Source organism: Dryas octopetala, chromosome 7 (assembly GCF_963921425.1).
Source record: "Dryas octopetala chromosome 7, drDryOcto1.1, whole genome shotgun sequence".
NCBI lineage: Eukaryota > Viridiplantae > Streptophyta > Magnoliopsida > Rosales > Rosaceae > Dryas > Dryas octopetala.
Genome location: NC_141372.1, coordinates 14,227,682 through 14,254,025, shown reverse-complemented (window position 1 = coordinate 14,254,025; position 26,344 = coordinate 14,227,682). Strand labels below are relative to the sequence as shown.

Below are 26,344 nucleotides of genomic sequence, written 5' to 3'. Positions count from 1 at the left end.
AAAAACTATATAAAACAAAATTAATAAATTTATATATCCAAAATATCCATACAAAGTAGAAACAATTTAATTAATACATACATACAAATAACTAATGGCCCCCTAGGTCAGTAGCATCATCGACACCGGTGGAGGAGTCTGGCATGCACTGGTCAATGTTGGGCGGCAGCACAAACCCAGGTACAATCCTGGCCAACTGGCCAAACATCTGCTGCACCTTACTCGTCTGCTCCGCATATGCCGCTCTCGATTCTTCTAACTGACCCTTCAACAACTGCACTTCAGTGGTCAGGTTGACTAATTCTGCAGATGGCTGAGATGAAGACCCGGCGCTGAGATCACGAACCCGACCCGCTCCCATTCCGCATATCTCCCTACCACGCCTAACACCCAGTGTCTCCGTCATAATACGAAGACCGGCATCGGGATCGGGGACTGAGATCGACTCCAACGGAGTGTCCGGAGGGTACTGGCTAGCCACCTCCTCCAAATAACTCGCCTTCTTGGCGAGCATCTCAGCCTTCAAAATATTATACACAAGTTAGGAATTAAGAAATCAAATACAAAAATTTAAATTTGTGAAATAAAACTAAAATATAAAAAACTAACGTGCTTCGTCTTGCCCTTGTCGTTGTCGGGTCGGGCATAAACATCCCCGTAGTTGTCGACCTCCGGAAATTGCGAACCAGCCTGAAAAAGAATGTAATGTTGACAAAAACTCAAACAATACTAAGGAATATATATATTAAATTAAATAATAGCGCACCTGACGATACGACTCCACCCGGTATGAGAAGGGCATGGAACCACCATGATGATCAATCCTTGCGGGCGCTTTCCGGTTCTGAAGATTGGCATTCGACTTCCTCTGTTAAATATTAAGCAAATTGGAAATGCACATATTAGTGTATACACAATAAAGGAATAACATAAGAAAAAATAATTTTGAAGTCCTAAAATGATATAACATACCAAAAATTCCGGACTCTGAAAATGAGTGCACAACCACTGCCACTGATCAAGCCGAGCTGCCATCTCCGGAGGAGGGCTGGCCAATGCCTCATCTGCCGATCCAAACATGTTATATTCTCTGTGCAGCTCGTGCTTCCATTGTGTGTACACTTTTCTCAATAACTTCTCCATATACCTAGCTACATCCGGATCCTCCATCCGAATGTCATAGTTTACCTGAAAAAATGCAATTATCAAATTGTTAGGAATGATCAAATTAATCATTTTATATTAATCGAAATATACTCACAGAAATGGAGCCCATAATGCTCCTTTTGATAGCGTCATCAACCTTTTCCCAACTGGGGAAAAGCATGGGGCATTCACCACGGATAATCGATCCGACAAAGGAAGCGAAAGTACTATGGACCTCCTTGCTCGGTCGTAGGTGACCTTGCTCAAGAACGATTCGAATCCTCTCGTTCGTCGTGCGAGTGATTCGCGACGCCTTCAACCCTCTACTTATCCCCCTCGTGGTTTTGGTACCTAGAAAAGCAAATATAACATATTAATTTCACAGTAATCTTATAACATCTAAATAAAATTAAACATAAACACAAGTGATGTGAAAACATTTTTCTTACTCTCTGATGATGAGGCAGTACGAGTGGATGATGCAACATTATCATATGTACCATAACGGTGACCCCGTCGGGCCCTCCGTGCCGACTGAATCCCAGACCCAGTACTAGATGAGAGATCTGGGGATATCGCCGGGGTCGAGTCGCCCTGGGCTATGAGGTCGGGCTGGGCTGCAGGGGCGGGCTGGGCTGTAGGGGCGGGCTGGGCTGAAGGGGCGGACATAGATGCTGAAGTGGACCTCCGAGATCCACCCCTGTTCGAGATCAAACTCATCTGCACAATTCAATAAATATTTATGTTAGTAAAAAAGAAAACTAAAGTAATAACTTACTAATCTGAATCATCATTATCACTTACTAATATGAATCACCATTATCAATTACTAATCTGAATCACCACTAGAAATACTCATTTCATCATCATCATCATCGATACCATCAACATCAACATCATCATCTTCATATTCATCTTCATCCTCATCTTCATCTTCATCTTCTTCATCTTCATCATCTTCATCATCATCATCATCGATGAAATCATTAACATCAATTCGGGGAAGTGGCCCAAGATCAATTGATAAGGCATCGATCTCAATTGGAGGAACGTCATGTATCTCGACTTGTTGTATGATAACATCATTGTTGTATGGATTAGGTATGGTCAAAGATGAATCCTCTTGATAGGCCACGTCATCCTGATTTTCTTTTTCCGGAATATCCCATATATTTCGATTCTGAATCATCTGAGCTACTTTCCAACCCACACCCGCCTTAGGGTCATCCAGATAACATACTGGTTTTGCCATTGTGGCAAGAATAAATGGATCATTCTCATACCATCGAGTGTTTGTATTCACAGATATTAAATCATTTATTGTCCACATGACTGCCGCACGCAAGGAAAACATTGTTTCGGTGGACTTATCATATGTCGGCACACCATTTTGCCACAATTCTTTCAGCTCATCAATCAACGGCCGCAAATATACATCGATCTCCTTGCCAGGGGATTGCGGTCCTGGAATTAATAGCGTCATAATTGTGAATTCTTTTTTCATGCATTTCCAGGGAGGCAAATTATAAGGAACCACGACCACTGGCCAAGTGTTATGAGATGTGCTCATATTTCCGAATGGATTAAATCCATCAGTAGCAAGTCCTAATCTGACATTTCGTGGATCTGCTGCAAAATCCGGATATATCTTGTCAAATTCTTTCCATGCGCTTCCGTCTGCAGGATGTCTCATCACATCATCCTCAACCCGCTTATCTTTGTGCCACCTCATGTCACTTGCAGTATGTGTCGACATGTACAATCGTTGCAACCTTGGCTTAAGTGGGAAATAACGCAACACCTTTTGCGGAATCTGTTTCTTTCTCTCTACAGACTTGTTCTTATATCTCGGTTCATTGCACACAGGGCATTTATCCTTCCCTTGGTGTTCTTTGTAAAACAATACACAATCATTCTTGCATGCATGAATCTTTTCATATCCCAAACCGAGATCTTTCAACACCTTATTCGCAAGATAATGGGTTTCAGGTATATGATTGTTCTTTGGAAGCATTCGTTTCAAAATCCCCATCAACTGATCATAACTTCGATTCGAATGTTGATTAAGTACTTTCCAATGCATTAACTCCACAACAGCAGTTAGCACTGAGAACTCTTCACAACCAGAGTACAATTCCCGCTGAGCTTGTTTCAACAATCTCTCATACTTATCAAACTCTTCTCTTTGGACTTCGGGCAACCCATCATCTTAATCCATATTATCGCTCTCTGTATCATCCTGACTGACTTTGTGATCTAGCGATGCATATGGATAAGCATCGTTTATTATGCCCATCACTTGGTCATTATCATCAGCAACAGATTCAGTAGGCTGCAGAATTGTTCGGGTCTCCGAGGAAGTCGAAGCATAAACTCTCGGTCACCATGATAATACCATGTCGTATAGTTGTGTGTCATCCCATATTTCACCAAATGAATTCTGACTTCACGCACTGTCTTCCATAAAGAGTTGTTACAATTCCGGCACGGACACCTTATATTATTCTGAGCATTGACATGTTCCTGTGCAACTTGGATAAATGACTCGATCCCATACAAATATTCATCACTAACACGATTCGTATTACGTATCCACTGTCGGTCCATGATGCCTGTTTCCATATTACACGACAATTAGAAAACGATGCGTCACCATTCTTCGTCTCCTTATGCCTCCGGTAAGGGCCCTATCCCATTCGAGAATGCATATATGTGTCGTGGTTGTTGGCTCACACGACGTAGTTTCGATCTGGGAAAATTTCGGCAGCATCTCCCTATGGTTCTCCAAGTGCACGACGTAGATATTTAAAACAAATATCTAGTATGCACTCGAAGAACACATAAGGAGATGTTGCCGAAATTTTCTCAGATCAAAACCACATCACATGAACCGCTAACCACAACACATAATTGTGCACTCCCAAACTGTCCATGGGTAATTTGGACAATTCAAGAATCATATTGGAGCGTAGTCACGCCCAGCGCCCATGCGCGCGTCCAATAGACTCTCGAACGGGTCTAAGGTGAATTTAAATTTAGTGTACAAAGTTATCCACTGATAACTTCGCACGACTAGTTAAATGTACAAAGTTATCGATTGATAACTTCGCACAAGCGCTTCGTGCCACATGACCTCACCCAGTACTCAAGGAGTGCTGGACTACGTCATCGGAAATTTTGCAATTACAACTAAACTAAATGTAACATACAAACTAAACTATAATTAATCTAACAATATACATATAAGCATACAAACAAACTATTAAATTTTAGCATATAAAAACATACAAATTAATTAATCAATTTTGTAATTAATTTTAACATACAAACTAATTCACTCAAAAATTTAATACAATTATATATGAAACATTAAATACTAAATCATACAAAAACTTAACTAAAAGATAGATTAAACACATACCTCACCAAAAATGTAATTATCCTTCACAACAAATGCAACACTATCTTTCCTTCACCAAAAAAAGAAATCATTGTCAAATATGAGCCCAACATCAATCTAAATTCAGATTTCACAACCAAACCACTAAATTAAAAAACCCACAACATTAACTAATTACCACTAAAATCAGAAATTTCACAACCAATTTATGCAAAATCCACAACAAGTACAAAATCCACAATATTAGAAAACATAAAAAACAGAAAATACCATAAAAAACAGAAAATACAAAAAAAAAACAGAAAATACCATAAAAAACAAAAAATACAAAAAATACCCAGAAAATACCATAAATTCAAAAAAAAAAAAAAAAAAAAACCTGTTTCGGGGGGGTGTTGATCGAGCTGGTTTCGGCTGGGGGGGGGGATGGGTTTCGGTGGGGGTGGGTTTTCGGGGGAGGGTGGGTTTCGGGTGGGGGGTGGGTTTCGGCGGGGGTGGGTATTCGGGTGGGGGGTGGGTTTCGGCGGGGGTGGGTTTTCGGGGGGGTGGGTTTCGGCGAGGGTGGATTTTCAGGGGAGGGGGGGTGGGTCTCCGATGGGGGGGGTGGGTTCTCGGGGGGGGTGGGTTGCCGATGGGGGGGGGGGGTTTTGGGTTTTGGGGAAGGAGGGAGGAGGAGGAGGGAGGAGGAGGAGGTTCGAGTGAGAGCTGAGGGAAGGAGGAGGGTGCGGCGCTGCGAGGGTGACTGAAGTGAGTGAGTAAGCGAGAGTGACTGAAGTGAACCCAGAAATGGGTATAAACTTAAAGACTTTGGGCGACGAATTCATGTTCGTCGCCTAAAGCTGTTGACTTTAGGGCACCGTTTTATCCTGCCATAATTTCAGACTTTGGGCGACGCACTGTTCGTCGCCTAAAGCTACATTTCGTCGCCCAAAGTTGAATTTTTTTATGAACCATGATCGTTCATACGTTCGAGCTCAAATACCAAACTTCTAGATCTCCAATTGACCTAATATTTTAGAGGAATGATCTTTGAGTGACAAACTAATAAATGAACGGTTCAGATCGTTAAAAACACAATCGACATATAAGGTTCTACATATAAATCAGTGGTTTTTGCATTTGAAGAATAAAATTATATCAACTCTTTCGTTAAAACCTTGTAGCTTCAATAATTGTGAAAACCACAACGTGATTATCACAATCAGAGCCATTCTTCATATATGTTCATACTCAAAGATCAACCCTGGAAAAAATCGGCTCAATCGGAGTTCATCTACCCGTTCGATTATTATTATAAGAATCAAGATCGTTCATACATCCTAAATGCTAAACCTAACTTCTACATCTCCAATTGAGTTAATTTTTTGCATGGATGATCTTTGAGTGAGGCACTAAGGAATGATCGGTTCAGATCGTTAAAAACACAATACAAAAGTGATCTTCTACATACAAATACACTTGAAGAGTATAATTATATTAACTTTTTGGTAGAAATTTTGGCGATTCAACAATTTGTGAAGACTACAATGTGATTTCAACGATCGGAACCGTTCATTCTATTCGTTTATACTGGAAGATCATCCCTACAAAAAATCAGCTAAATCGGAATTCCTCTCATACTTCGATTCGTATTAGAAAATTTACAATCGTTCATAAGTTCAACCACCGTTACCTAACTTCTACATCTCTGATTGAGCTAATTTTTTGCATGGATGATCCTTGAGTGGGGAATTAAAAAATGAATGGTTATGATCTTTGGAAATACAATCGTATCGTATGCTATTACATATATAAAATTATAAACAAAAAAGTATTCTTACTTTGGGCGAGGAACAACAAATTTCGTCGCCCAAAGTGATCTTGGGCGAGGAACCTCACAATTCGTCGCCCAAAGTGACTTTGGGCGACGAATTGTGAGGTTCCTCGCTCAAACCATTATTACAAAACAGGATGACCCTTTGGGCGACGAACAGATTCCTCGCCCAAACATAGTTTGGGCGACGAACATAATTTCGTCACCCAAAAAGGCTTTGGGCGACGAAATATTTTGTCACCCAAAGTATGTTTGGGCGACTAATTTACGTTTTCCTCGCCCAAAGACAGTTTGGGCGACGAACATGTATATTCCTAGTCCAATGTATTTCTCAATTAATTGTTTGTTGCGTATGTTTAGGCGACGAGATGACTTCGTCGCCCAAAGTAGCTTTGGGCGAGGAACGTGTTATTCGTCGCCCAAGCCTCCTTTGGGCGACGAACCTGTTCGTCGCCCAAACCTTTATGACATTGAGCGACAAATTTTCTTGTTCATCGCCCGAAATTGCTTTGGGCGACGAATATATGTTCGTCGCCCAAAGTATGGTCGCCCAAATATGTTTTTCTTGTAGTGTGTTTAAGTTTTAGCCGGGTTTATTTTGGCAAATATTTAAACCCGGTCGTGAAATAGCTCTTTTTTTATTTTATTTTTTTTTTAGGACAATCCTGAAATAGCTCTATAAGTTGAGAGTACAATTTCTGCTTTTGTCTTCTGTCCGTTGAATTGTAGGGTCCGACAATTAAAAAAGTTGGTCTAAAGGACACTCAGCCAAATAAGTTGAGCTAAAGGCTAAAAGTGCATTCTCTACATAACTTGTATTTCACTCTTGAATGATACTTTTTTTTTTTTTGCTCAATTACAAAAAACTTCTATGAACTATGTGGACTATTTCAAACGGGTCCACAAACTACAAAATATTTCAAGTACGTCCTCCAATTAACAAAAACCATGAAAAAATGCATATCGTTAAGGGTTTCGTCATTGGTGCTATTAAGTGCCAACATGTCTAGGTTAACGTGATTTTTTAAGTTCATGAGAGTTTTTTGTAATTGAGTCTCGTTTTTTTTTAGAAAAAGAAAAAAAAAATAGTATCCGATATAAATTAGTCAGTATAGTTCGATGTACCAAACGATCCTTAAGAGTGAAACAAAACACCCACTAAAGGTCCTGCCAGTTGTCATGTTGTGGCAGTACTGTTTGGAAGAGAATTTATGTTAATTTTATGAAACAAAATTATATTCGATCTCTTTATTCTTTTTTGACATATGTATTTTCTTTTATACAAATAAAAGTGTATCTAGCGACTAGCACTAATGTGGTGCAAATTAAGAACGTCATATTGAGCAAAATCTACACAATAATTGATAATTATTAGTTTAAACTTAAGGAAAGGCAATTTGAACATTGAAAAAATTGAATAATTACATTTTAAAAAAAATTAAAAATACTGACATGTAATTAATATTTAAAAAATGACTTAAATACAAATGCAAAGACATAGTCAAGCTCTTTGGGTGGTGGTGATGGTGTTGGGTTTGGGAGGTGGTGTGAAGATGTTGGGGTTTGGTATGTTTGTTGGGTATAGTAAGTAGAATTGATGGGTGTTATGTTGGGTTTCAGTAAAAATATTTTAGAAAAATATATTGGGTGTACTAATATGTTTTTAATTAACAATTTTTTAAATAAATGTGGGTTTAAAAAGTGTGTTGCAGTTAATGATAAAAACTTTAAGTCTGAATAGCGGCACCTATTGGAATCACTGCAAACTTTTGTTCTAAACACTATTTTCTTAAAGGAAGGTAAGTCTAATATATCCCCTGTTCAAACAGCAGTTAACATCCAATCAAAACATAGAAATGGCCAACCAAATTAAATTCCATTAAAAGAAAGAAGAAAATTAGAACAATATTCTGATAACCTTTGCTTAATTAATTCTAATTTCCAACTACCATGGAACATAATTAACTTAAAGTTTCAAGAAAATGGGTATGCAAACATTATAGCAATGGAGAACGATATAAAATAACATAATAAAAAAAGGACAGAGAAGTAAGTTAATTCTAACATGCTGTAGTGCTATGTATAATTTATGTGTAGGAAAAACTTGGGTCTGTTTAATATCCTATTCAAAAACTTTTTTTTTTTCAAAAACAAAAATTATGTTTTAGTCAAAAAAAACATGTTTGGTAGATCATTTTCAAAAACAGATTTTAGAAAAAAAATTAAAAAAAACATGCATTTTTTAAAAAACAATAAAACATCATTTTTCTCTTTTTTTTTTTTTTTTTTACACTTCTTTCTTTCTTAGCTGACATCATTTATAAAATTTAAAAATTGTTTTTAAATTTCATACCAAATAAGTTTTCAAATTTTAAAAATTGATTTTGAAAACTAAAAAAAAAAATAATTGAGTAGGACAGCAAACGGGGCCCTTAATTGCCATAACTTGATGCAAGCTAGATAGATATATTTGTTCTGTTCTCTACATGGCTTATTACACGTCCCCATGGATATTGGTTATTGTTGTTATACGTACAGATGCTCTTATATAATGGCGAGAAGGCTAATTAAGAATAATATAAGGGGAGGGGGAAAGAATTGAATTGTTACCTTGGGTGTTCATCAAGAAATTCCTCTCCTCTAATCAGTAATTTTAAACCCTCTAACCACCCAAAAAATTTGCCTAAACCCCCACCTATCTAGAAACTCTCTCAAAACCCCCAAAACTTATAATCCTAAATTACTCTTCAAACGCACACTAACGCGCGCTGACGTCACTATAACTAAATTTTGATAAAACTGAATTTTTCTGAAATTGAATTTTCTGCTGAAACTCAATATTTCACTAAAACTAAAATCAAACACATAAATTGAATTTCAAGAATTCAGTTACACTGAAATTGAATTTCATAAATTCAGTTACACTAAATTGAAAAATTCATTTATGTATTCACTTACTGAAACTGTATTAAGTGATGAAACAATTACACATTGACTAAAAAGCAATTACAGATTGACTAAAACGCAATTACACCTTCACTGAAATAGTTACACCTTCACTGAATTCAGTTTCACTAAAAAGAACACAGCAACCTTATTAAAAAAAAAAAAAAAAAAAAACCAACACAACAAGCCATTGAGATGAGAGGAGTAGCCAACCAGCAAGCCATCGATGTGAGCCTATCAAACAACTACTTCATGTTCTCTTACTGATTACTCAAATGGATTACCTGCAATTTGAAGTCACACTTTTTAGCCAAAATCATTAAGCAACCCTATAAAAAACAAATAAAAACAACACAGCAAGCCAACACTAATTGAAGTCATAATCACAAACCAACCAGTAAGAATAAGAATGAGATCCAAAATGTCCGATACATGCACACCTTTCAAATGGTCTTTATGATAATGCATGAAAAACATCGCATCGGTAAGCCAATTCTTATCTTTCTAGTGATGCATCAAAGAACGTAATATGGCATGTGAAATTAAAAATGATAAGGTGTAATTTTGAATACCAAATTTCCAGCATATAACTAGCACTTAGATAGCATAAAGTAGATCTATGCGAGCACACCATTGCGATCATCGGACTTTGTAATCGGCCTCGGCGAGATATTCGTCGATCTCGGGTATGGTTTGGTGACAGTGGAGGAGGAAGATCGGAGGAGGAAGAGCTCATGCTGCTAGTGACTGTTTGGTATTGATGGGTTTTGCTATTCGTCATTTCCAGGAAGAGAGAGAGAGAGAGAGAGAGAGAGAATGGTTACTGTGTATGGGCAAAACCAAAAAAAGGGCACAACCGGTATTTACCAAAAAATAAAATCAAATACCAGTCAACATGTGTTGACTTAGGGGGTTTAGGGAAACATTTAAGCAAAAGAAGGGGTTATGAAATAATCATAATAATTGGTGGAGGCTATCAATTTATTAGATTATGATTTGGGGTTTATAATTATTTACATTATTTATTTTCCTATTCTCCGGAACTTAAAAAAGAAAGGTTCATCTTCGATTTCTTTACCATCAATCTTAATTATAAGCTAAATGAAGCCTTACCAAAATCTTGTGCTTTATTTGAAAAATGTGAGTGAATTTTAGCCCAACAATAAACATATTGTTTACACCCAAATTTGGCACCTGTCGTTGGAGGGAATATATTGTGAAAAATAGCAGAAAATTGGGATAATTATCATTAATTATTCTTGGCATTTTATCATGATTTTAGTGGATTTGACTGAATATTAATAGTGCCTACATGGTTGTTGACACCACAAATTAGCATTGGGTCAATGACATACAATTCCTCATCTTTGGAGGTCTCTTCTTCCAGGAGATTTGTTTCAGCTATTTTACTCGAGGCCCCTAGAGTAGTACTTGAGTAGTACTCGAGTAACCATACAAAAGGAACCCAACACAATTTCACCGTGAGACACCATTCATTTCTTCATATGGCAGTGACGTATGCCATGACAAAAGCAAACATACTCATTTCGATTGACTGACTTTGTCTTTCACCGAAATGATTAGGTCGCAGTGAAAAGCAGCAGAAAATGCGTGAAAACCAGCCAATCAGAGACAAGCAGTCCAGCACCAAGCACTTGGTGGAGCTCGACGAGGGATCGACGGCTCTGCCAAACGGTTAGTGGGCTATGGCGAGGGCTCGGCGGTTCCGACGAGTGCTCGGCACTCCTATTCTTCTGACTTAGGATTCCTTCTTTTCTTCTCTTATTGGTGCAGAACATAAAATATTCAGTACAGTGATCCTCTTCGCTGACACGATTCAAGCAACAACCTTCCTATTTAAGAGGCATTCACATAAACAAACATCAAAACAAACCAGAGCTAATTCAGAAGCAAAATCAATCATAAACAAACAGCCAGATGTATGTAACACCCTGAATTTTTGACTTATGTTAATTTTGTTACTTAAGTTTTTTAACCTTTTTCTTAAGGTTTGTTTAAAGGAATTAGAATTTTCCTTAACTTTGTTTTAATTAATCAAGACCTTCGATTGTGGTTCTAGAGTTTAATTACTTGGAAATGAATTTTGGAAAAGGAATCCAAGAGTTTGGTGATTAATTTATTAATTTATTTTCATTTTTTGAAATTAAATTATGATAGGACGATTTTTTATAATTTTTCTGAAAGTGATTTGACTATTTTGAGATTAGAAAAATTAGTACTCATCAATACGAGTCGGTAGGATTTTTCGAGAAATTATTTGGAGTTGTGAACTATTTTTGATGAATTTTTGAAGTTTTGAGAAATTAGAAAATATAAAAATGACGTGGCACTAACGTGGATTGACACGCAACCACGTGATAGGCGGAGAGTAGCTGGGCGGAGGCTGACTGGGCGTTGGTTTAAGTAGGAGCACATGGATAGTGTAAGCTTAGTTGTATTAGATCAATCTCCATATTTTAATCTTGACCATTAGAGTTTATTAAACCATGTTTTAATCTTGGCCCTTCATTTTGGAGCAACCTACTTAGCCAATATCGACCCCCTTTGACCCGCACGTTGACCTGGTTTGACCCACCCATTGACCCACCGAAAGTGATTTCTACTATGATTTACACTGAAAAGATTTGGTGGTTTTCAAACTAGCCAGGGTCCCCTAAGAAGAAGCTATGATCGTATGAGATGCTTACCCCCTACATTTGTCTTGTTGTTCCTTATTCATTGAATGTTTTATAGGTACGAGGCATGATAAAGAGACAAACTTGGACGAAGGTCGAGAAGAGCAACATCTTGAGACTTGTCAACTTCTTGGATTCAAATGGTGATTTCATTTAAATGTTTTTCTCATGTCGAGTTTGTTTTATTGATTTCTCCTTAATTTTTTAGAGATTGTTTTAACCAATTTACTTTGACTTTACGTTTGCGTAGTTTTGAAACATTTATTTTGTGTTTGCTATGTATTTCGAATTTATTTAATTCTTCAAGGTTGCAATGTAATACCATAATCTTGGGGTTTGGTTTTATAATGAAGTTTTATTTTTACTTCATATGTTTTTCGCTATTTATTATCTATGGTCCAACCCATACTATCTATTCAAATGGCTTAACCCGCCTTGGGTATCTTGGGGGATTAATACTTGATTTAGTGGTATTAACACCTTGGGGCATTCAAGGTAGGTGCCACTATTGCATACCCGGGGTTCGGGGTGTAACACCAGAGCTATTCAAGCAACAAACTGCCATTCTCTCCCTCTCATCCACGATCAAACAAATCATCCCAAAGCTATCAAGAAAATCAACCTTGATCCCCCGCAAAAACAAACATCAAAACAACCCAGAGCTAATTCAGAAACAAAACTTTCTCTCCCACTCTCATCCAGAATCACGTTTTTGTGAAGAGGCACAACTAATCACTACAATATGTGGGACTGCTTGGCAAAAAGAAAGTGGCTGCACTACTTGAAAAGAGACAAACAATATTGCACAGATGCAACTATCGGTATTTGTCCAAACTTGATTGATTTTAATTCAAAAGTAACTGCATCATTTTGAATATTGCAATCGTTGGATTGACAATAACACTTTACATTTTTCATTCAATATTAGAAATTAAATATTATAATACAAAATGAATTTTATAACATATACTTTCCAACAATCCCCCACATGAATGAAAAATTGACAGGAAGTAGACAATACTTGCAGACAAGAGATGCATTTAAAGGGGTGTCTTTTGAACTTGAACCTTTCATAGTGAGGACCTATTGGATTTACTTGGAGAATCAGTGAACCTAAGTCTTAAATTGTCCACCGTTAGTGTAAACCAAGACAATAAGACTCACACATCTCTTATCCTAATATTATGGTTCATACGATTGTGTTCGTTTTGGTCCTGAACAGTTCCCGGATTCATGCATGAAAGCTATAGAGAATTTAGCCATATATATCATTCTCATAGAAGCGACCCACTTCTACTCTTACATAGGTGACACTAATTAAGAATACTCTGCTATATTCCTCTTGATACAAGATATTAGCGTCATTAAATATAAATATATACCCTCATCAACAACATGCAGACAACACACTTTTCATCATAGAAATGAGATAATGTGTTAAAAACTTGTGAATCATACCCAACCAGTTTGCCAATTGAACCTAGACCATGGGATCTCCAATCAACTAGGTTAGGTTTCTGCTAGGTTGATTCATTGAATTGGCTTTAGCCCTATTCCCCTCAATGTAAATTTTACTAGCTTACTCTCTCGGTAAACCTTTTGTTAGCGAATCCCCTAGATTTTCTTTTGATTTAATATAATCAATGAAAATTATTCCATTAGAGAGCAACTGCTTGATAATGTTATGCCAATGTCTAATATGTCTTGATTTTCCATTATAGTCATTATTTTTTGCCCTTACTTGTGCAGCTAAACTATCACAATGTATACATATGGTTGTAACAGGCTTAGGCCATAAAGGAATATCCTCCAAAAAATTCCGAAGTCACTCTGCTTCCTCATTGACCTTATCTAAGACTATGAATTCAGACTCCATTGTGGATCGAGCAATGCATTTGTTTGGAGGATTTCCAAGTTACAGCATCACCTCCTAATCTAAACACATATCCACTTGTGGATTTGACTCCATACTATTAGAGATCCAATTAGCATCACTGAATCCTTCAAGTACAGGTCAATACCTTGTATAATGTAATCCATAATCAATGGTGTACCTTAAGTACTTTAGTATCCTGACTAATGCATTCCAATGATCATTTTCTGAGTTGCTTGTGTATCTACTAAGTCTGCTTACTGAATAAGCAATATCGGGTCTAGTGCAATTCATGATATACATTAGACTTTCGATTATTTGAGATTATTTTAACTGCATGTGATACACTTTCACCATCATTTTTCTTTAATTTGCAATTGGCATCAAAAGGAGTTACAACATGTTTGCAGTCATATTGACCAAACTTCTTAAGCACCTTTTCTACATAAAGAGATTGAGTAAGAATATATCCATCCGAATTTTTCTTCATTTGAATTCCTAAAATAACATCGGCTGGACCTAAGTCTTTCATGTCAAAATTGGAACTCAACAATTTGTTGGTGGAATTTATTATATTCTTGTTAGTCCCCATTATAAGCATGTCATTTACATACAAACATACAATGACACAAAAAACGAAAATCTCATGCATATATAAAAGGAGTTATTTATACTTAAACTCCCCTGAGGTTTATCATCTTTTCACATACACTCTCTGGGGTTTCAAAAATTTTCACATACACCCCTTGAAGTTTCAAAACTGTTGCACATAACCCCCTACAATGAGACAAAAAATGATGAGAAAGTATACAAAAATGCATGCTAAGGGGGTGGAATGGCCTAATAAGATTATTCAAGGTGTAAGGTCCAACCTCAATACAAATATCTTATTCTTTGTTTATTTATTGTTTTCTCTTGCAGGAGGTTATATGCAACAGTTTTGAAATCTCAAAGGGTTTATGTATAATTTTTGAAACTTCAGGGGTGTATGTGAAAAGATGATAAACCTCAGGGGGTGTAAGTGTAAATAACTCTATATAAAAGCTCCAAAATGTAGATCGATCCCACTGAGGCGCAAACTTTAGATCGATCTTTATGTTGTTTTCTTGCCCAATAAGACATAGGTAAGAACATAATTTGACTGTAGAGATGCCTTGAGCAATTTCAACCCCTGAGAATCGAATCAAAGCAAATAACATCATTTCAAATAAAAATACCAATAGTATTAATGTGTAAAATATATATTTGGCTTACTAGCCTAGAGAATATCTAACCGTTATTTTATTAAAAAAAAAATTAATCTTGTTTCTAACGGTTACAATTTTGTGTTGAACAAATGCGTAGATAGTAAAAGTATTATTTGATGCGAATAAATCTGTGTGTTTGGATGGAGAAAAAAAAACTTAAAAATTAAACAAAACTCAACATTTAAGAAATTACATCCTCTAATTTCTTTGTTTGGGTCCATAAATACAGAGTTTTGTAAATTCTATGTGAAAAAAAACCTTGGGACTTGAGGGCTGTAAATTCCACCTAAATTGTTGTTATTTTGAAAATTCCTATTTTTACAAAAGAAAACTAAAGCATGTCTACCCATCACATTTCCAATTAATTACAATATCACCACCACTACCACCATGCCACCGCTATCACCACCATCACCATCATCACCACCACTGACACCGCCACCACCTTTGATGCCACCACCGTCGCCACCACCACCACCACCACTGCCGCCATGCCAGCACCATCATCACCACCACTGCCGCCAGCACCATCATCACCACCATTGCCGCCATTGCCACCATCACCATCACTGCCGCTGCTGCCACCACCATCGTCGCCGCCACTACCAACACCCTAATTTTCGCTACCATTATTTCTCCCACTACCACCACCAACACCATCACCAACACTGCCGCCGCTATCCCCATCATCATCACCATCACTACTACCGCTGCCATCGCCACCACCATCACCACTACCACCACCACCGCCACCGCCAATACCCCAATTTTCACCGCCAACACCACCACCATTACCATCACCGCCACCGCTGCCACCACCATCACCACCACCACCCCAATTTAGTAATATGTTGTGCACACGAGACATTGTTGTGGTCTAATAATTATTCACCTAGTTCTATATTGGTCAATTATTTTTTCACTTAGTTTCATATTGGTCCATTAATTTTTTATTAAGTTCGTGTATTCTATAATTTAAAAAATAAATTCATGGACCAAATTGACACTCAAGGCAAAGTTCAAGAACCATTGTAATAATTTACTCTATTTTTCAATTGTTTGTCAGCAAAAAAAAATTTTAGTTTTCTATAATGACAAAAGAATATCTTGACAAACAAAAGAAAAAATTTGAATAGGATACCAAACGAGGCCTTAGCTTCTGATGTCCCGACCGCAAAAACTGAAAGAGTTACTGTTGTTTAACAAGGTATCCAAGGAGTCTTTCCTCAATTTCTCCTTTATCGAATTCATTCACCTCCAGGTTCAGCTTCCTCTGCTTAATTTCTCTGCCACCTTCTCTAGAAGACTAGAACTCATGGGGAGTCCTTACCCAAACCCCATCTCTCCTACCCAAACCCGCATAGGCTGGATTGGCATAGGCGTAATGGGTGCTGCCATGGCCTCTCGCCTTCTCTCCGCTGGCTACTCCCTCACCATCTACGCTCGTACTCCTTCAAAGGCTCTTCCCCTACAATCCCAAGGTGCCCAACTCGCCGATTCCCCATTTCAACTCGCCCAACGCACTGACATTGTCTTCACAATGGTGGGTCACCCATCAGATGTTCGATCAAATGTCCTCGGCCCAAATGGCCTTCTTTCGGGCCTTAATCCGAACTCTGTCTCGGTCGACATGACAAGCAGTCATCCAGCGCTTGCGCGCCAGTGTCCGGAGGTGACATTGGCGCCAGAGAAGGCAAACTTGCTATACTTGCCGGTGGTGAATTGGTGATGCTTCGGTGGTCAAGTGGTTGTCCCCGTTGTTTGATATTATGGGGAAGGTTACGTATGTGGGTCCGGCAGGCTGCGGCCAAAGTTGCAAGATAGCGAACCAGATTACGGTTGGGGGGAATTTGCTTGGATTGAGTGAAGGGTTGGTGTTTGCGGAGCGGGCGGGATTGGATGTGAGGCAGTTTATGGAGGCTGTAAGAGGCGGGGCGGCGGGGTCAATGGTGATGGAGTTGTTTGGGGAGAGGATGATAGGGAGGGACTTCAGGCCTGGTGGGTTTGCTGAGTATATGGTGAAGGATTTGGGGATGGGTGTGGATGTTGTGGAGGAGAGTGAGGATGGGAGGGTTGTGGTGTTGCCTGGTGCTGCATTGGGCAAGCAGTTGTTTTCTGGCATGGTGGCTAATGGAGATGGGAAGCTTGGCACTCAAGGTCTTATCACTGCCATAGAGAGGCTCAATGGAAGGTGAGATGAAATGATTCTCTCAATTCGAAAGGTGTGGTAACTGGTTTTAGTGTGTTAATTTGTGCTTTTGGTATAACTACTGTTGTCAATTAGAACTAAGGTGTTTGCTATGAAATATTGACTTATGTTGGTCTGCATATTATGTGTATAAAATATTTTGTTGTACAATAGTATTTGTCATAGACATAATTATCAAATGTGTTGATGGTTTGTGACGCCTTTTAATAGCTCTATTGGAAACTAGATTTTGTATAGACATAAGCAGTAGACTAGTTAAAAAACCTGCCTTTTGATGGAAAAAAAAAAAATTTGAACATGCTAATGACCTCTCGAGAGATTTATGATTTTGGGATACATCTCTTTGTCAAGATTGAAGTTCCTTGTCATCAAGACAAGCTTTCGATCCTCGTATTACTGAAAATGCTAATATGTTATCATGGAACTGGTCTTTTGTATATGCTTTTCACCTGGGCTAATTTATGAGAAGGATTATTGCAAAAGTTATGTATGGTTAGAGATCAACTACAAGGAGACTTGTTGCTAAATTGGTGACTTCAATGCAGTTGTAAGTGCCTCAGTTGTTGTCCACTTTCTCTACTCTGAACATTCTTTTGAGGTTAATGAACTTATGTTTCTTCTAAATGAGCTTGTTGGTACATCAATTCCATCATGCATTCTGGAAGCTATTGGAATGATACCGATGTGTTATTTTCCAAAAGTCCTCCGACGTTTATTTCATAAAACATTAGAGAAGTTCCCAAAGAGTATTTGTAGCCTAGACTTGTCATTATCTAACTATAGGTCTTCTTTGGCTATTTGTAGAGGTGCTAGGGATCAGGTATTTTAATTTTACACATTTTACAACTATCCTGCTTATTTTCTTAATTTAGGGGCACAAATAGTGTCCCCTTACTTCTGTCTAATCTTAATATGCTAGGTCAATCACATTTGTGTCAACTTGTTTCATTTTTCTTGGTAGTTTTAGTTTTATAGTGCGCATAGCAACTGCCCCACAGCTTGTTTCATTCTTCTTTGTGTTTTTGCCATTTTTGGTCCATGTTAAGTCCTCTCATTCCTGTGTTTTTTGTTACGCTATCGTTTTACCCTTGGTTTTGATTCCCAGAATCTTATCTTTGACAAAGAAGGTTAGGCTTTTTATGAAACTGATAGAGCCCCAGATCTAGGAGTCAGCTGTACTTCATGTGATACATCTAGGCCTTCCGCTCGGCTTATGGTTATGGATACTGAGCTGGGTCAAATGCCAATTAGGTTAAATTATGTTGTATGTTTCACCACAAACTTAGTTGTATGTCATGCTGTGTTGGCATAATTAGTTTTAAAAAGACACATTGAGATGTAATTTAAAATCATGTGTGTCATAATTGTGGTGCTAATATGAAGATAACTCCATGGATATTGGTGATAAGAACTCTTACATTTAGTTAAAGGTAAATCACCTTCTACCACATGTGTTGGAATGATCATTTTTTCTTATATTTATTATGTGTATACTTTAGCCATTGATTTGTATATTGGTTCATATTTTTCATTTTTTTTTTTGGGGTAAATGAATTTATAGAAGCCCAATGGAAACAAGAGGGAAAGCCCCATACAAGAGATACAGTCATAACCAACAGGCCATATAAGACCAGTAACCAAGGAAGCCAGACCCATAGCTATGGTAATCTCCACTCAGCAGCCACAACAAAGTTTGAAGGAGTAGATTCCTTGACAATAGAGTAAAGAAGATTCAAGCAAGGCTTGTTAGAAGTTATTGAAGATCTTATCATTCCTCTCTTTCCAAATAAAATAAGCAGCAGTAGCCAGTAAATAGACAAAACTTCTTGACAATAGTGGGCAGATGATCTCCCTTTCTATGGAGAAGAAGTGCATACATTAAAATTAGGCAGCTAGTCCATTTAGTTAGGTTTTGTAGCGTTTGCCATGCAAGAATGTCGGAACACAGAACTTCTTTGATGTTCTTCTCGCCTCAGCCTGGCAGCTAACGCTCTTCTTCGAGTGGAGTTACCGGTATAGTTATCTGAACTCTTCGAGTCGAATTCTAGTTGCTATAAGAAAATTATCCCATTGCTTCAACCAATGAATTCACACTTTCCCTTAAGTCTTGGCCAAATGCCGGTCATAACCAGACAAAAAAAAAAACTCTAATGATTGAAAAAGGGACTTACCCTTAACTGCAAGAGTGATGGTAAAGCACAGGCTGATTATCATATATCTCGATATGTTTTATTTCCCCACTTCCAGATACAACTCAGTGAGAGCTCACAGCCTCTTTGGATAGACTTTATACCTACACTCAATCATAGCACACATAAATGTTGCAGCAATAGCTAATGCTGTTAGTTTTAGAACAAATGTAAGTTATACTTGCACCTAATACCAACATCATTCTAATGCCCATGCAACTGAATGACAGTATAATTTGTTAAACCTGCACCTAGCCATCTTATAGATTATTCAACCACCTATCAATCAGGGATAAAGAGAAAAAGAAGAAAAGAAAACAAGCACTATGTGATGCAGAGAAGCCAAAGATTATGGCATTACTACTTATCGAAATTTTTGAAGCAATGATTGATAGTCATGAGATCCATTTCTCATGCAAGATTATTAAGTTCACCCACCATTAAGATTTGGATTAAATAACTGTACAAGCAGTGGAAGCATCCAAGTAGTTCATCATCCACGTGAGCACCAAAATCAAGACAGTGCATCAAAGCCTCCAATAAACTGGAAACAATTCCAAGTTAGCAATTTATTTTTGGCTTTTTAACCCAAATACCACATGGACTATAGGGGGCGTGCTCCCATACCACCTAAATTTTTTTTCTTGCCAATTTATCACCTGAAGTTATCAATATGTGCCAATGTGGCACCTACATCCATTTCTGTCAACTTTTATGTTAACTTAAAGGGTACTTTTGTCAATTCATGTTATACAATATCTGAAAAAATAAAGCTAAAATCCAAATAAAACTCTAAACTTAAAAAAAAAAAAAAAAATCCAGCTAATCTACCCTCACCCTGAGACCCCATAAATTTTTTAAATTTTATTTGAGATTTATTATGAGATTTTGATAATTTATTTAAAGAAGTTGGGATTTTCAAAAATAGTTTGGAAATCAAAAATAATATTTTGACCCCTTAGATAATTAGTACTCACTGAGATGAGTCTGTATGATTTTTCGGTGATTTTTTTCAAGACCCGAGCTATTTTTAACGAATTTTACAAAAGTAATATTTAATTATACTTAAGGGCAAACTAGGAAGTTTGAGAAAAAAGTTGATGGTTTAACAGAAATATGGATGGCAGGTGCCACATTGACATATATTGATAAATTTAGGTTCTAAATTGACAAGAAAAAAAATTTGAGTGGTACGGGAGCACGCCCTTTATAGTTCAGGTGGTATTTGAGTAAAAAAGCCTTTATTTTTTACATATTTTTCTTTAGGATTTATGTTATTTCTAGCATATATTGACCAATATTGACAACCTTAACTGACGTAAATGAAATTACTCTTTCCAATTATGAAAGATGACTGCTATTTACACACCAATTTTCCTCTCACTACATACTCCTTTCTCACTTCACATCCCTTTTTCTTTTTTCTTTTTTTCTAATTTCTCAAAACACAACCCTAAAATATTTAAAATACCCTTATTTACACACACACACACACACAAAACTAAAACCCAACCAGCCCACCCTTGACGCCGACCCATCCCTGTCGCCGACTCACCAGGGTTCAACCCTCCGACCTCGATGTCTCTCTCTTTCCCTCTTTCTCTCTTCCCCCCCCTCTCTCTCTCTCCTCTCTCTCCTCTCTCCCTTTCTCTCTTGACCACCAATCTTGAGGTCAGCAAGGTTGCCGGCCCCTGCAACCGACCGGAGAGAGACAGAGAGGAGAAAGAAGCCAAACAAAGAAATGGAGAGAGGAAAGAGAGAGGAGAGAGAAAGGGATGTCGGCGGTTCAACAAATAAATAAAGCTATGATTGTGTCATAATAAAAGTTGTGACTGTTATACAGTCACAATTGAATGATTTTGCCGAGCACTCAGTGAACAATATCGAACACTCAGTAGAACCACATTTATAAATATGGTAACTAAACTTAAATTTAGAATCGAGTGAAATGACAAAATATTTTTTTAATTAAAATAAAAAAAGGATTGAAATTGGATGACTAAAGTCAACAAACTCTTTCTTTTTTACTAAATATAGTCTAATATTATAACTTATGTTTGTTGTAAAAAAAAAAAAAAAAGAATGAATTATGAATGATTAGCACGAAAGCATTACCGGCCAAAAATAAAAGCACGAAAGCAACTATATACCATATTACCATTATTATCATATCTAGTTAATGTAGGTGTACTTTGCATATACTATTAAAAAAGGAAAAAGAAGAAAAAAAGATAGGTGGCCACAGAATAGTGGATGGACCAAAAGTTTCATCGAATTGTTGTCCACTTTCCAATTTTCATCGTACATCTATAGACTATAGTACTGCTTTTTTTATCACTTTTAGACTTTGAACGTGATATGCTTAGGCAAAAGCAATTATTGTCGTCCTACTGAAATTCATTAAGACACTTTTGTTTTTCTAAGTTGTTCACCCACTTCATTGAAATCCCATTGACCCTTTGCAAGGAATCGAAGAGAAAAATGGCTTTGGTTGGAGAGGCTCTGCTCACTGCTTCCATCCAGGTGTTATGTGACAGGATTGCTTCACGGGACTTCATCGACTTATTTCAGAGGAAGAAGCTCGACGATTCACTCCTGAAGAAGCTGAAGATCACACTGCTGTCCCTTTCTGCAGTGCTCAATGATGCAGAGGAGAAGCACATTGTGAACCCTGCTGTGAGAGAGTGGCTTGATGAGCTCAAACATGCTGTCTTAGATGCAGAGGACTTGCTGGATGAGATCAACACTGAAGCTTTGAGATGCAAGGTGGAAGCTGAATATGATGAAACCCACAAATGCACCAAGGTGTGGAACTTCCTCTCTACTTCTTTTAATCCTTTTTATCAAAGCATGAATGCTAAGATAAGAGAGTTGTTTGAAAGATTAGAACACCTTGCAAAACAGAAAGGTGTCCTTGGTCTGAGAGAAGTTGTTGGAGGGAAGGTTTCACAGAGAACTCCAACAACTTCCTTGGTTCATGAACCTTTTGTATATGGTAGGGATGGAGAAAAAGAAAAGTTAGCAAAACTGTTGTTTTCAGATGATGCAAGCAGCAATGATGTATCCGTCATCACCATAGTTGGAATGGGCGGAGTTGGTAAGACAACCCTTGTTCGATCCCTTTACAATGATGACAAAGTGAAAGAGTATTTTACTCTTAAATCTTGGGCTTGTGTTTCAGAAGATTTTGATGTGGTTAGGGTAACTAAAACCCTTCTTCAGGAAGTCACTTCAAAGTCTTGGGATATTATGGACTTGAATTTTCTTCAAGGTGAACTAAGAGAACAAGTAAGAGGAAAGAAATTTTTATTTGTATTGGATGACCTTTGGAATGAGAATTATATTGATTTGAAATGCCTCCAGGCTCCTTTTGCTTTTGGGGCAAGAGGAAGCAAGGTCCTTGTAACAACACGGATCGAAAATGTTGCATCTACCATGAACAATGTTCCTATTCAGTACTTGAAACCGTTGTCACATGAAGATTGTTGGTTGTTACTTGCAAAACATGCATTTGGAGATGAAACCCCTAGTGCACATCCAAACTTGGAAGAAATTGGCAAGCAAATTGCAGGTAAGTGCAATGGTTTGCCTTTGGCTGCAGAAACACTTGGAGGTTTGTTACGTTCCAAGAAGAAAGATTTAGAGGAATGGAGTAACATATTAAATAGCAATATTTGGGAGGTACCATACAGTAAAAGTAATATTCTTCCAGCTCTAGGATTGAGTTATCATTATCTCCCAGCTCAATTGAAACGATGTTTTGTTTATTGTTCCATCTTTCCAAAGGACTATGAATTCAAAAAAGAAGATGTAATTTTACTTTGGATGGCTGAAGGTTTAGTTCCACAAGATGGGAATGGGAGTGGGATGGAAGAGGTGGCTACAAAATACTTTGATGAATTATTTGCACGATCACTATTTCAAAAATCAAGTAAATCATGTTTCACAATGCACGATCTCATTAATGACTTGGCTGTGTTCATGGCTAGGGAATTTTGTATCAGACTGGAAGGGAGCAAATCACAAGAGGCTCCTAAAAGAGTTCGTCATTTATCATATATGCAAGCAGAATTTGATACCACTCCAAAATTTGAGCAAATATATGGGTTTAATTGTTTGCGGACCTTCCTACCTATGTCATTAAGACCATATTTCATTTCCAAACTGCATTATATAAGTAAAAAGGTTCCACAAGATTTGCTGCCAGCACTAAGATGTTTGCGAGTCTTATCTTTATCAAAATACAAAAATATCAGTGAATTACCTAATTCTATTGGTAATCTCATTCACTTGCGCTACTTGGATCTTTCCTCTACTGCAATCAAAAGGTTACCAGACACAGTGTGTTCTTTCTACAATTTACAGACATTGTTGTTGTCAAATTGTTTCTCTCTCATCGAATTGCCTGCAGATATGAGAAAATTGATGAATTTGCGTCATCTTGATCTTCGTGGAACTAACATAGAAGAGATGCCATTGCAAATGGGTAGACTGAAAAGTTTGAGAACATTGACTGCATTTGTTGTTGGCAATTCAACTGGGTCAAGCCTTACAGAATTGAGGGAGTTACGGCATCTTCAGGGAAACCTTTCTATACGAAAGCTGCAAAATGTAGTTGATGCTATGGATGCCTCGCATGCCGATTTGAAGGAAAAGAAAGATCTGAAGGAGTTAGCATTGGAATGGGATAAAGAGACAGATGATTCTGAAAAGGAGAGATATGTACTTGAGAAGCTACGTCCTCCCATAAATTTGGAGAAACTGACCATCAAATTTTATGGTGGAACCAGCTTCCCAAATTGGATGGGTGACTCTTCCTTCTCTGACATAAAATTCATGTATCTCAATGGTTTCAACTATTGTTTGTCTTTGCCACCACTTGGGCAGCTACCTGCTCTTAGAGAGCTCAAAATCATTGCAATGAAATTTGTTAGGAAGATAGGTCCTGAGTTCTATGGCAATGGATCTTCACTAATTCAACCATTTCAATCTCTGGAGAAGCTCGAGTTTCAAGATATGCCAGAATGGGAGGAATGGCTGCCAAGTGGAGGTCAATGCCCGGACTTTCCTCGTCTGCAAGAGCTGATTTTACAGAATTGTCCGAAACTGAGAGGAAACTTGCCTAATCATCTTCCTTGCTTGAAACTACTTTCAGTGAAGGATTGTGTGGGTGTATACGAAAGGGCCACTACTACCCTTAATGTGGACTACTTTCAACAATCTCTCGAAGATTTGAGAGTTCATGGATGCCCAGGTCTGTTATCATTAATAGGTCAGAGAATAGATATAATGCCCTTGCTTCAGAGATTTGAGATTGGAAATTTTGTTGATATAGAGTGGTTGCCCAAGCAAATGGTGCATAGCAGCAATTGTCTTCAATATTTGTGGCTCTATGATTGTCCATCCCTGTTGTTGTTCCCTAGAGATGGTCTACCTACTACGTTGAAATCACTTTCTATAAGAACTTGTAGGAGATTAGAATTTCTATCTCATGAGATGATGGCCAAATTGACGTCGCTTCAGTCTTTGTTGATAGTGAATAGCTGTGATTCACTGAGGTCCTTCCCGTTGGGCATTTTTCCCAAACTTACCACTCTGAGGATTGAGGGTAGTGTGAATCTGGAATCCCTTTCCATTGAAGGAGTTGATGAAAATCTCAGCCATCTCAACTACTTGAGGATCTGGGACTGTCCAAATCTGGTCTCTTTTCCCCACAGAGGATTGCTCACTCCCAACTTGATTAGATTTTCAGTCAAGCGATGCCAGAATTTGAAGTCATTTCCCGAAAGAATTCACACCCTCACCGCCCTTCAAGTATTGTACATAGAGAATCTCCCAAATCTTGTGTTAATTGCTGAAGGGGGTTTGCCTCCCAACCTACGTTCATTTGAAGTCACTAATTGTGACAGACTGAGGCCTTCAGCGGAGTGGGGTTTGCATGGACTTGTCTCCCTTCGAATACTTGACATTCAAGGAAATGACCATCTGTTGGAGACGTTGCTCAAGGAACAGCTGCTCCCTACCACTCTTAACACTCTCAAGATCTATAAACAGAGTCTGAAATCTTTGAACGGAAAGGGACTTCAACACCTCACTTCTCTTCAAAGTCTAGTAATTGAGAGCTGTCCCAGTCTCGAACTTTTGCCAGGAGAAGCACTTCAACACCTCACTTCTCTTCAAAGGCTACAAATTTATGACTGTCCGAGTCTCAAATTCCTGGCTGTAGAGGGTTTGCCGGCATCTCTATCTTTTCTGAGCATCAAGGATTGTTCTTCCCTGACGAAAAGATACTGTGAAAATAAGACAGGAGAAGATTGGGCCAAGATAGCTAGCATTCCTTGCATAAAAATAGATGACCAAGTGATCATATGAGCTCTCACAAAAAGTTTCAGTTTTCATTTCCCTCTCAACTCCCAAATCAGAATCAGGTAACAATATGAGCTTGTTTTCATTTCACTAAAATATATTTTGCTGCTTTTCCAAGAATTTTTTCCCCCTGTAAAGTGTTTGAAGAGAGAATTTAATGCATAGCTTATATCTTGTTTAAATTAACACCTACTGTACCTTTCAAGAAATTAAATATGTATATATATAAATTAACACATACTGAGTGAGAAGCACGATATTATTTATTTAGTGTTTCAGGCTGCCATGTCTTTAACTATTTCTTATCTATAATATGGCAGAAGGAATGGTGAAAGTAAAGGATTGGCCCAGTATTGCTCACATCCCCGGCATTGGCATTGGTGGAAACTTATTTTCAGTATTGGTACCTCTTCGACTATTTATTCTTTTAATTTTTTTTTTCTTCTTCAATTTTTTTGC

General features: G+C 37.8%; 1 protein-coding gene and 1 pseudogene across 7 annotated transcripts; both read left to right on the top strand.

Moving 5' to 3' along the window:
• The first annotated feature begins 16,301 nt into the window (after positions 1 to 16,301).
• Positions 16,302 to 17,531, top strand: LOC147279922 (putative 3-hydroxyisobutyrate dehydrogenase-like 3, mitochondrial pseudogene; annotated as a pseudogene).
• A 4,469-nt stretch (positions 17,532 to 22,000) lies between these two features.
• On the top strand, positions 22,001 to 25,891 carry LOC147279921 (putative disease resistance RPP13-like protein 1). Of its 7 annotated transcripts, none has more exons than XM_086249875.1 (3): positions 22,001 to 24,689; positions 24,792 to 25,672; positions 25,748 to 25,891. In XM_086249875.1, exons 1-3 carry the CDS (start codon positions 22,001 to 22,003, stop codon positions 25,889 to 25,891), a joined length of 3,714 nt encoding a protein of 1,237 aa, XP_086106001.1. The 7 variants fall into 7 exon arrangements, with proteins under 7 accessions (XP_086106001.1, XP_086106000.1, XP_086106002.1 ...); XM_086249874.1 differs by having other exon boundaries at positions 22,001 to 24,791; positions 24,855 to 25,672; XM_086249876.1 differs by having other exon boundaries at positions 22,001 to 22,326; positions 23,509 to 25,891.
• Positions 25,892 to 26,344: the final 453 nt, after the last annotated feature.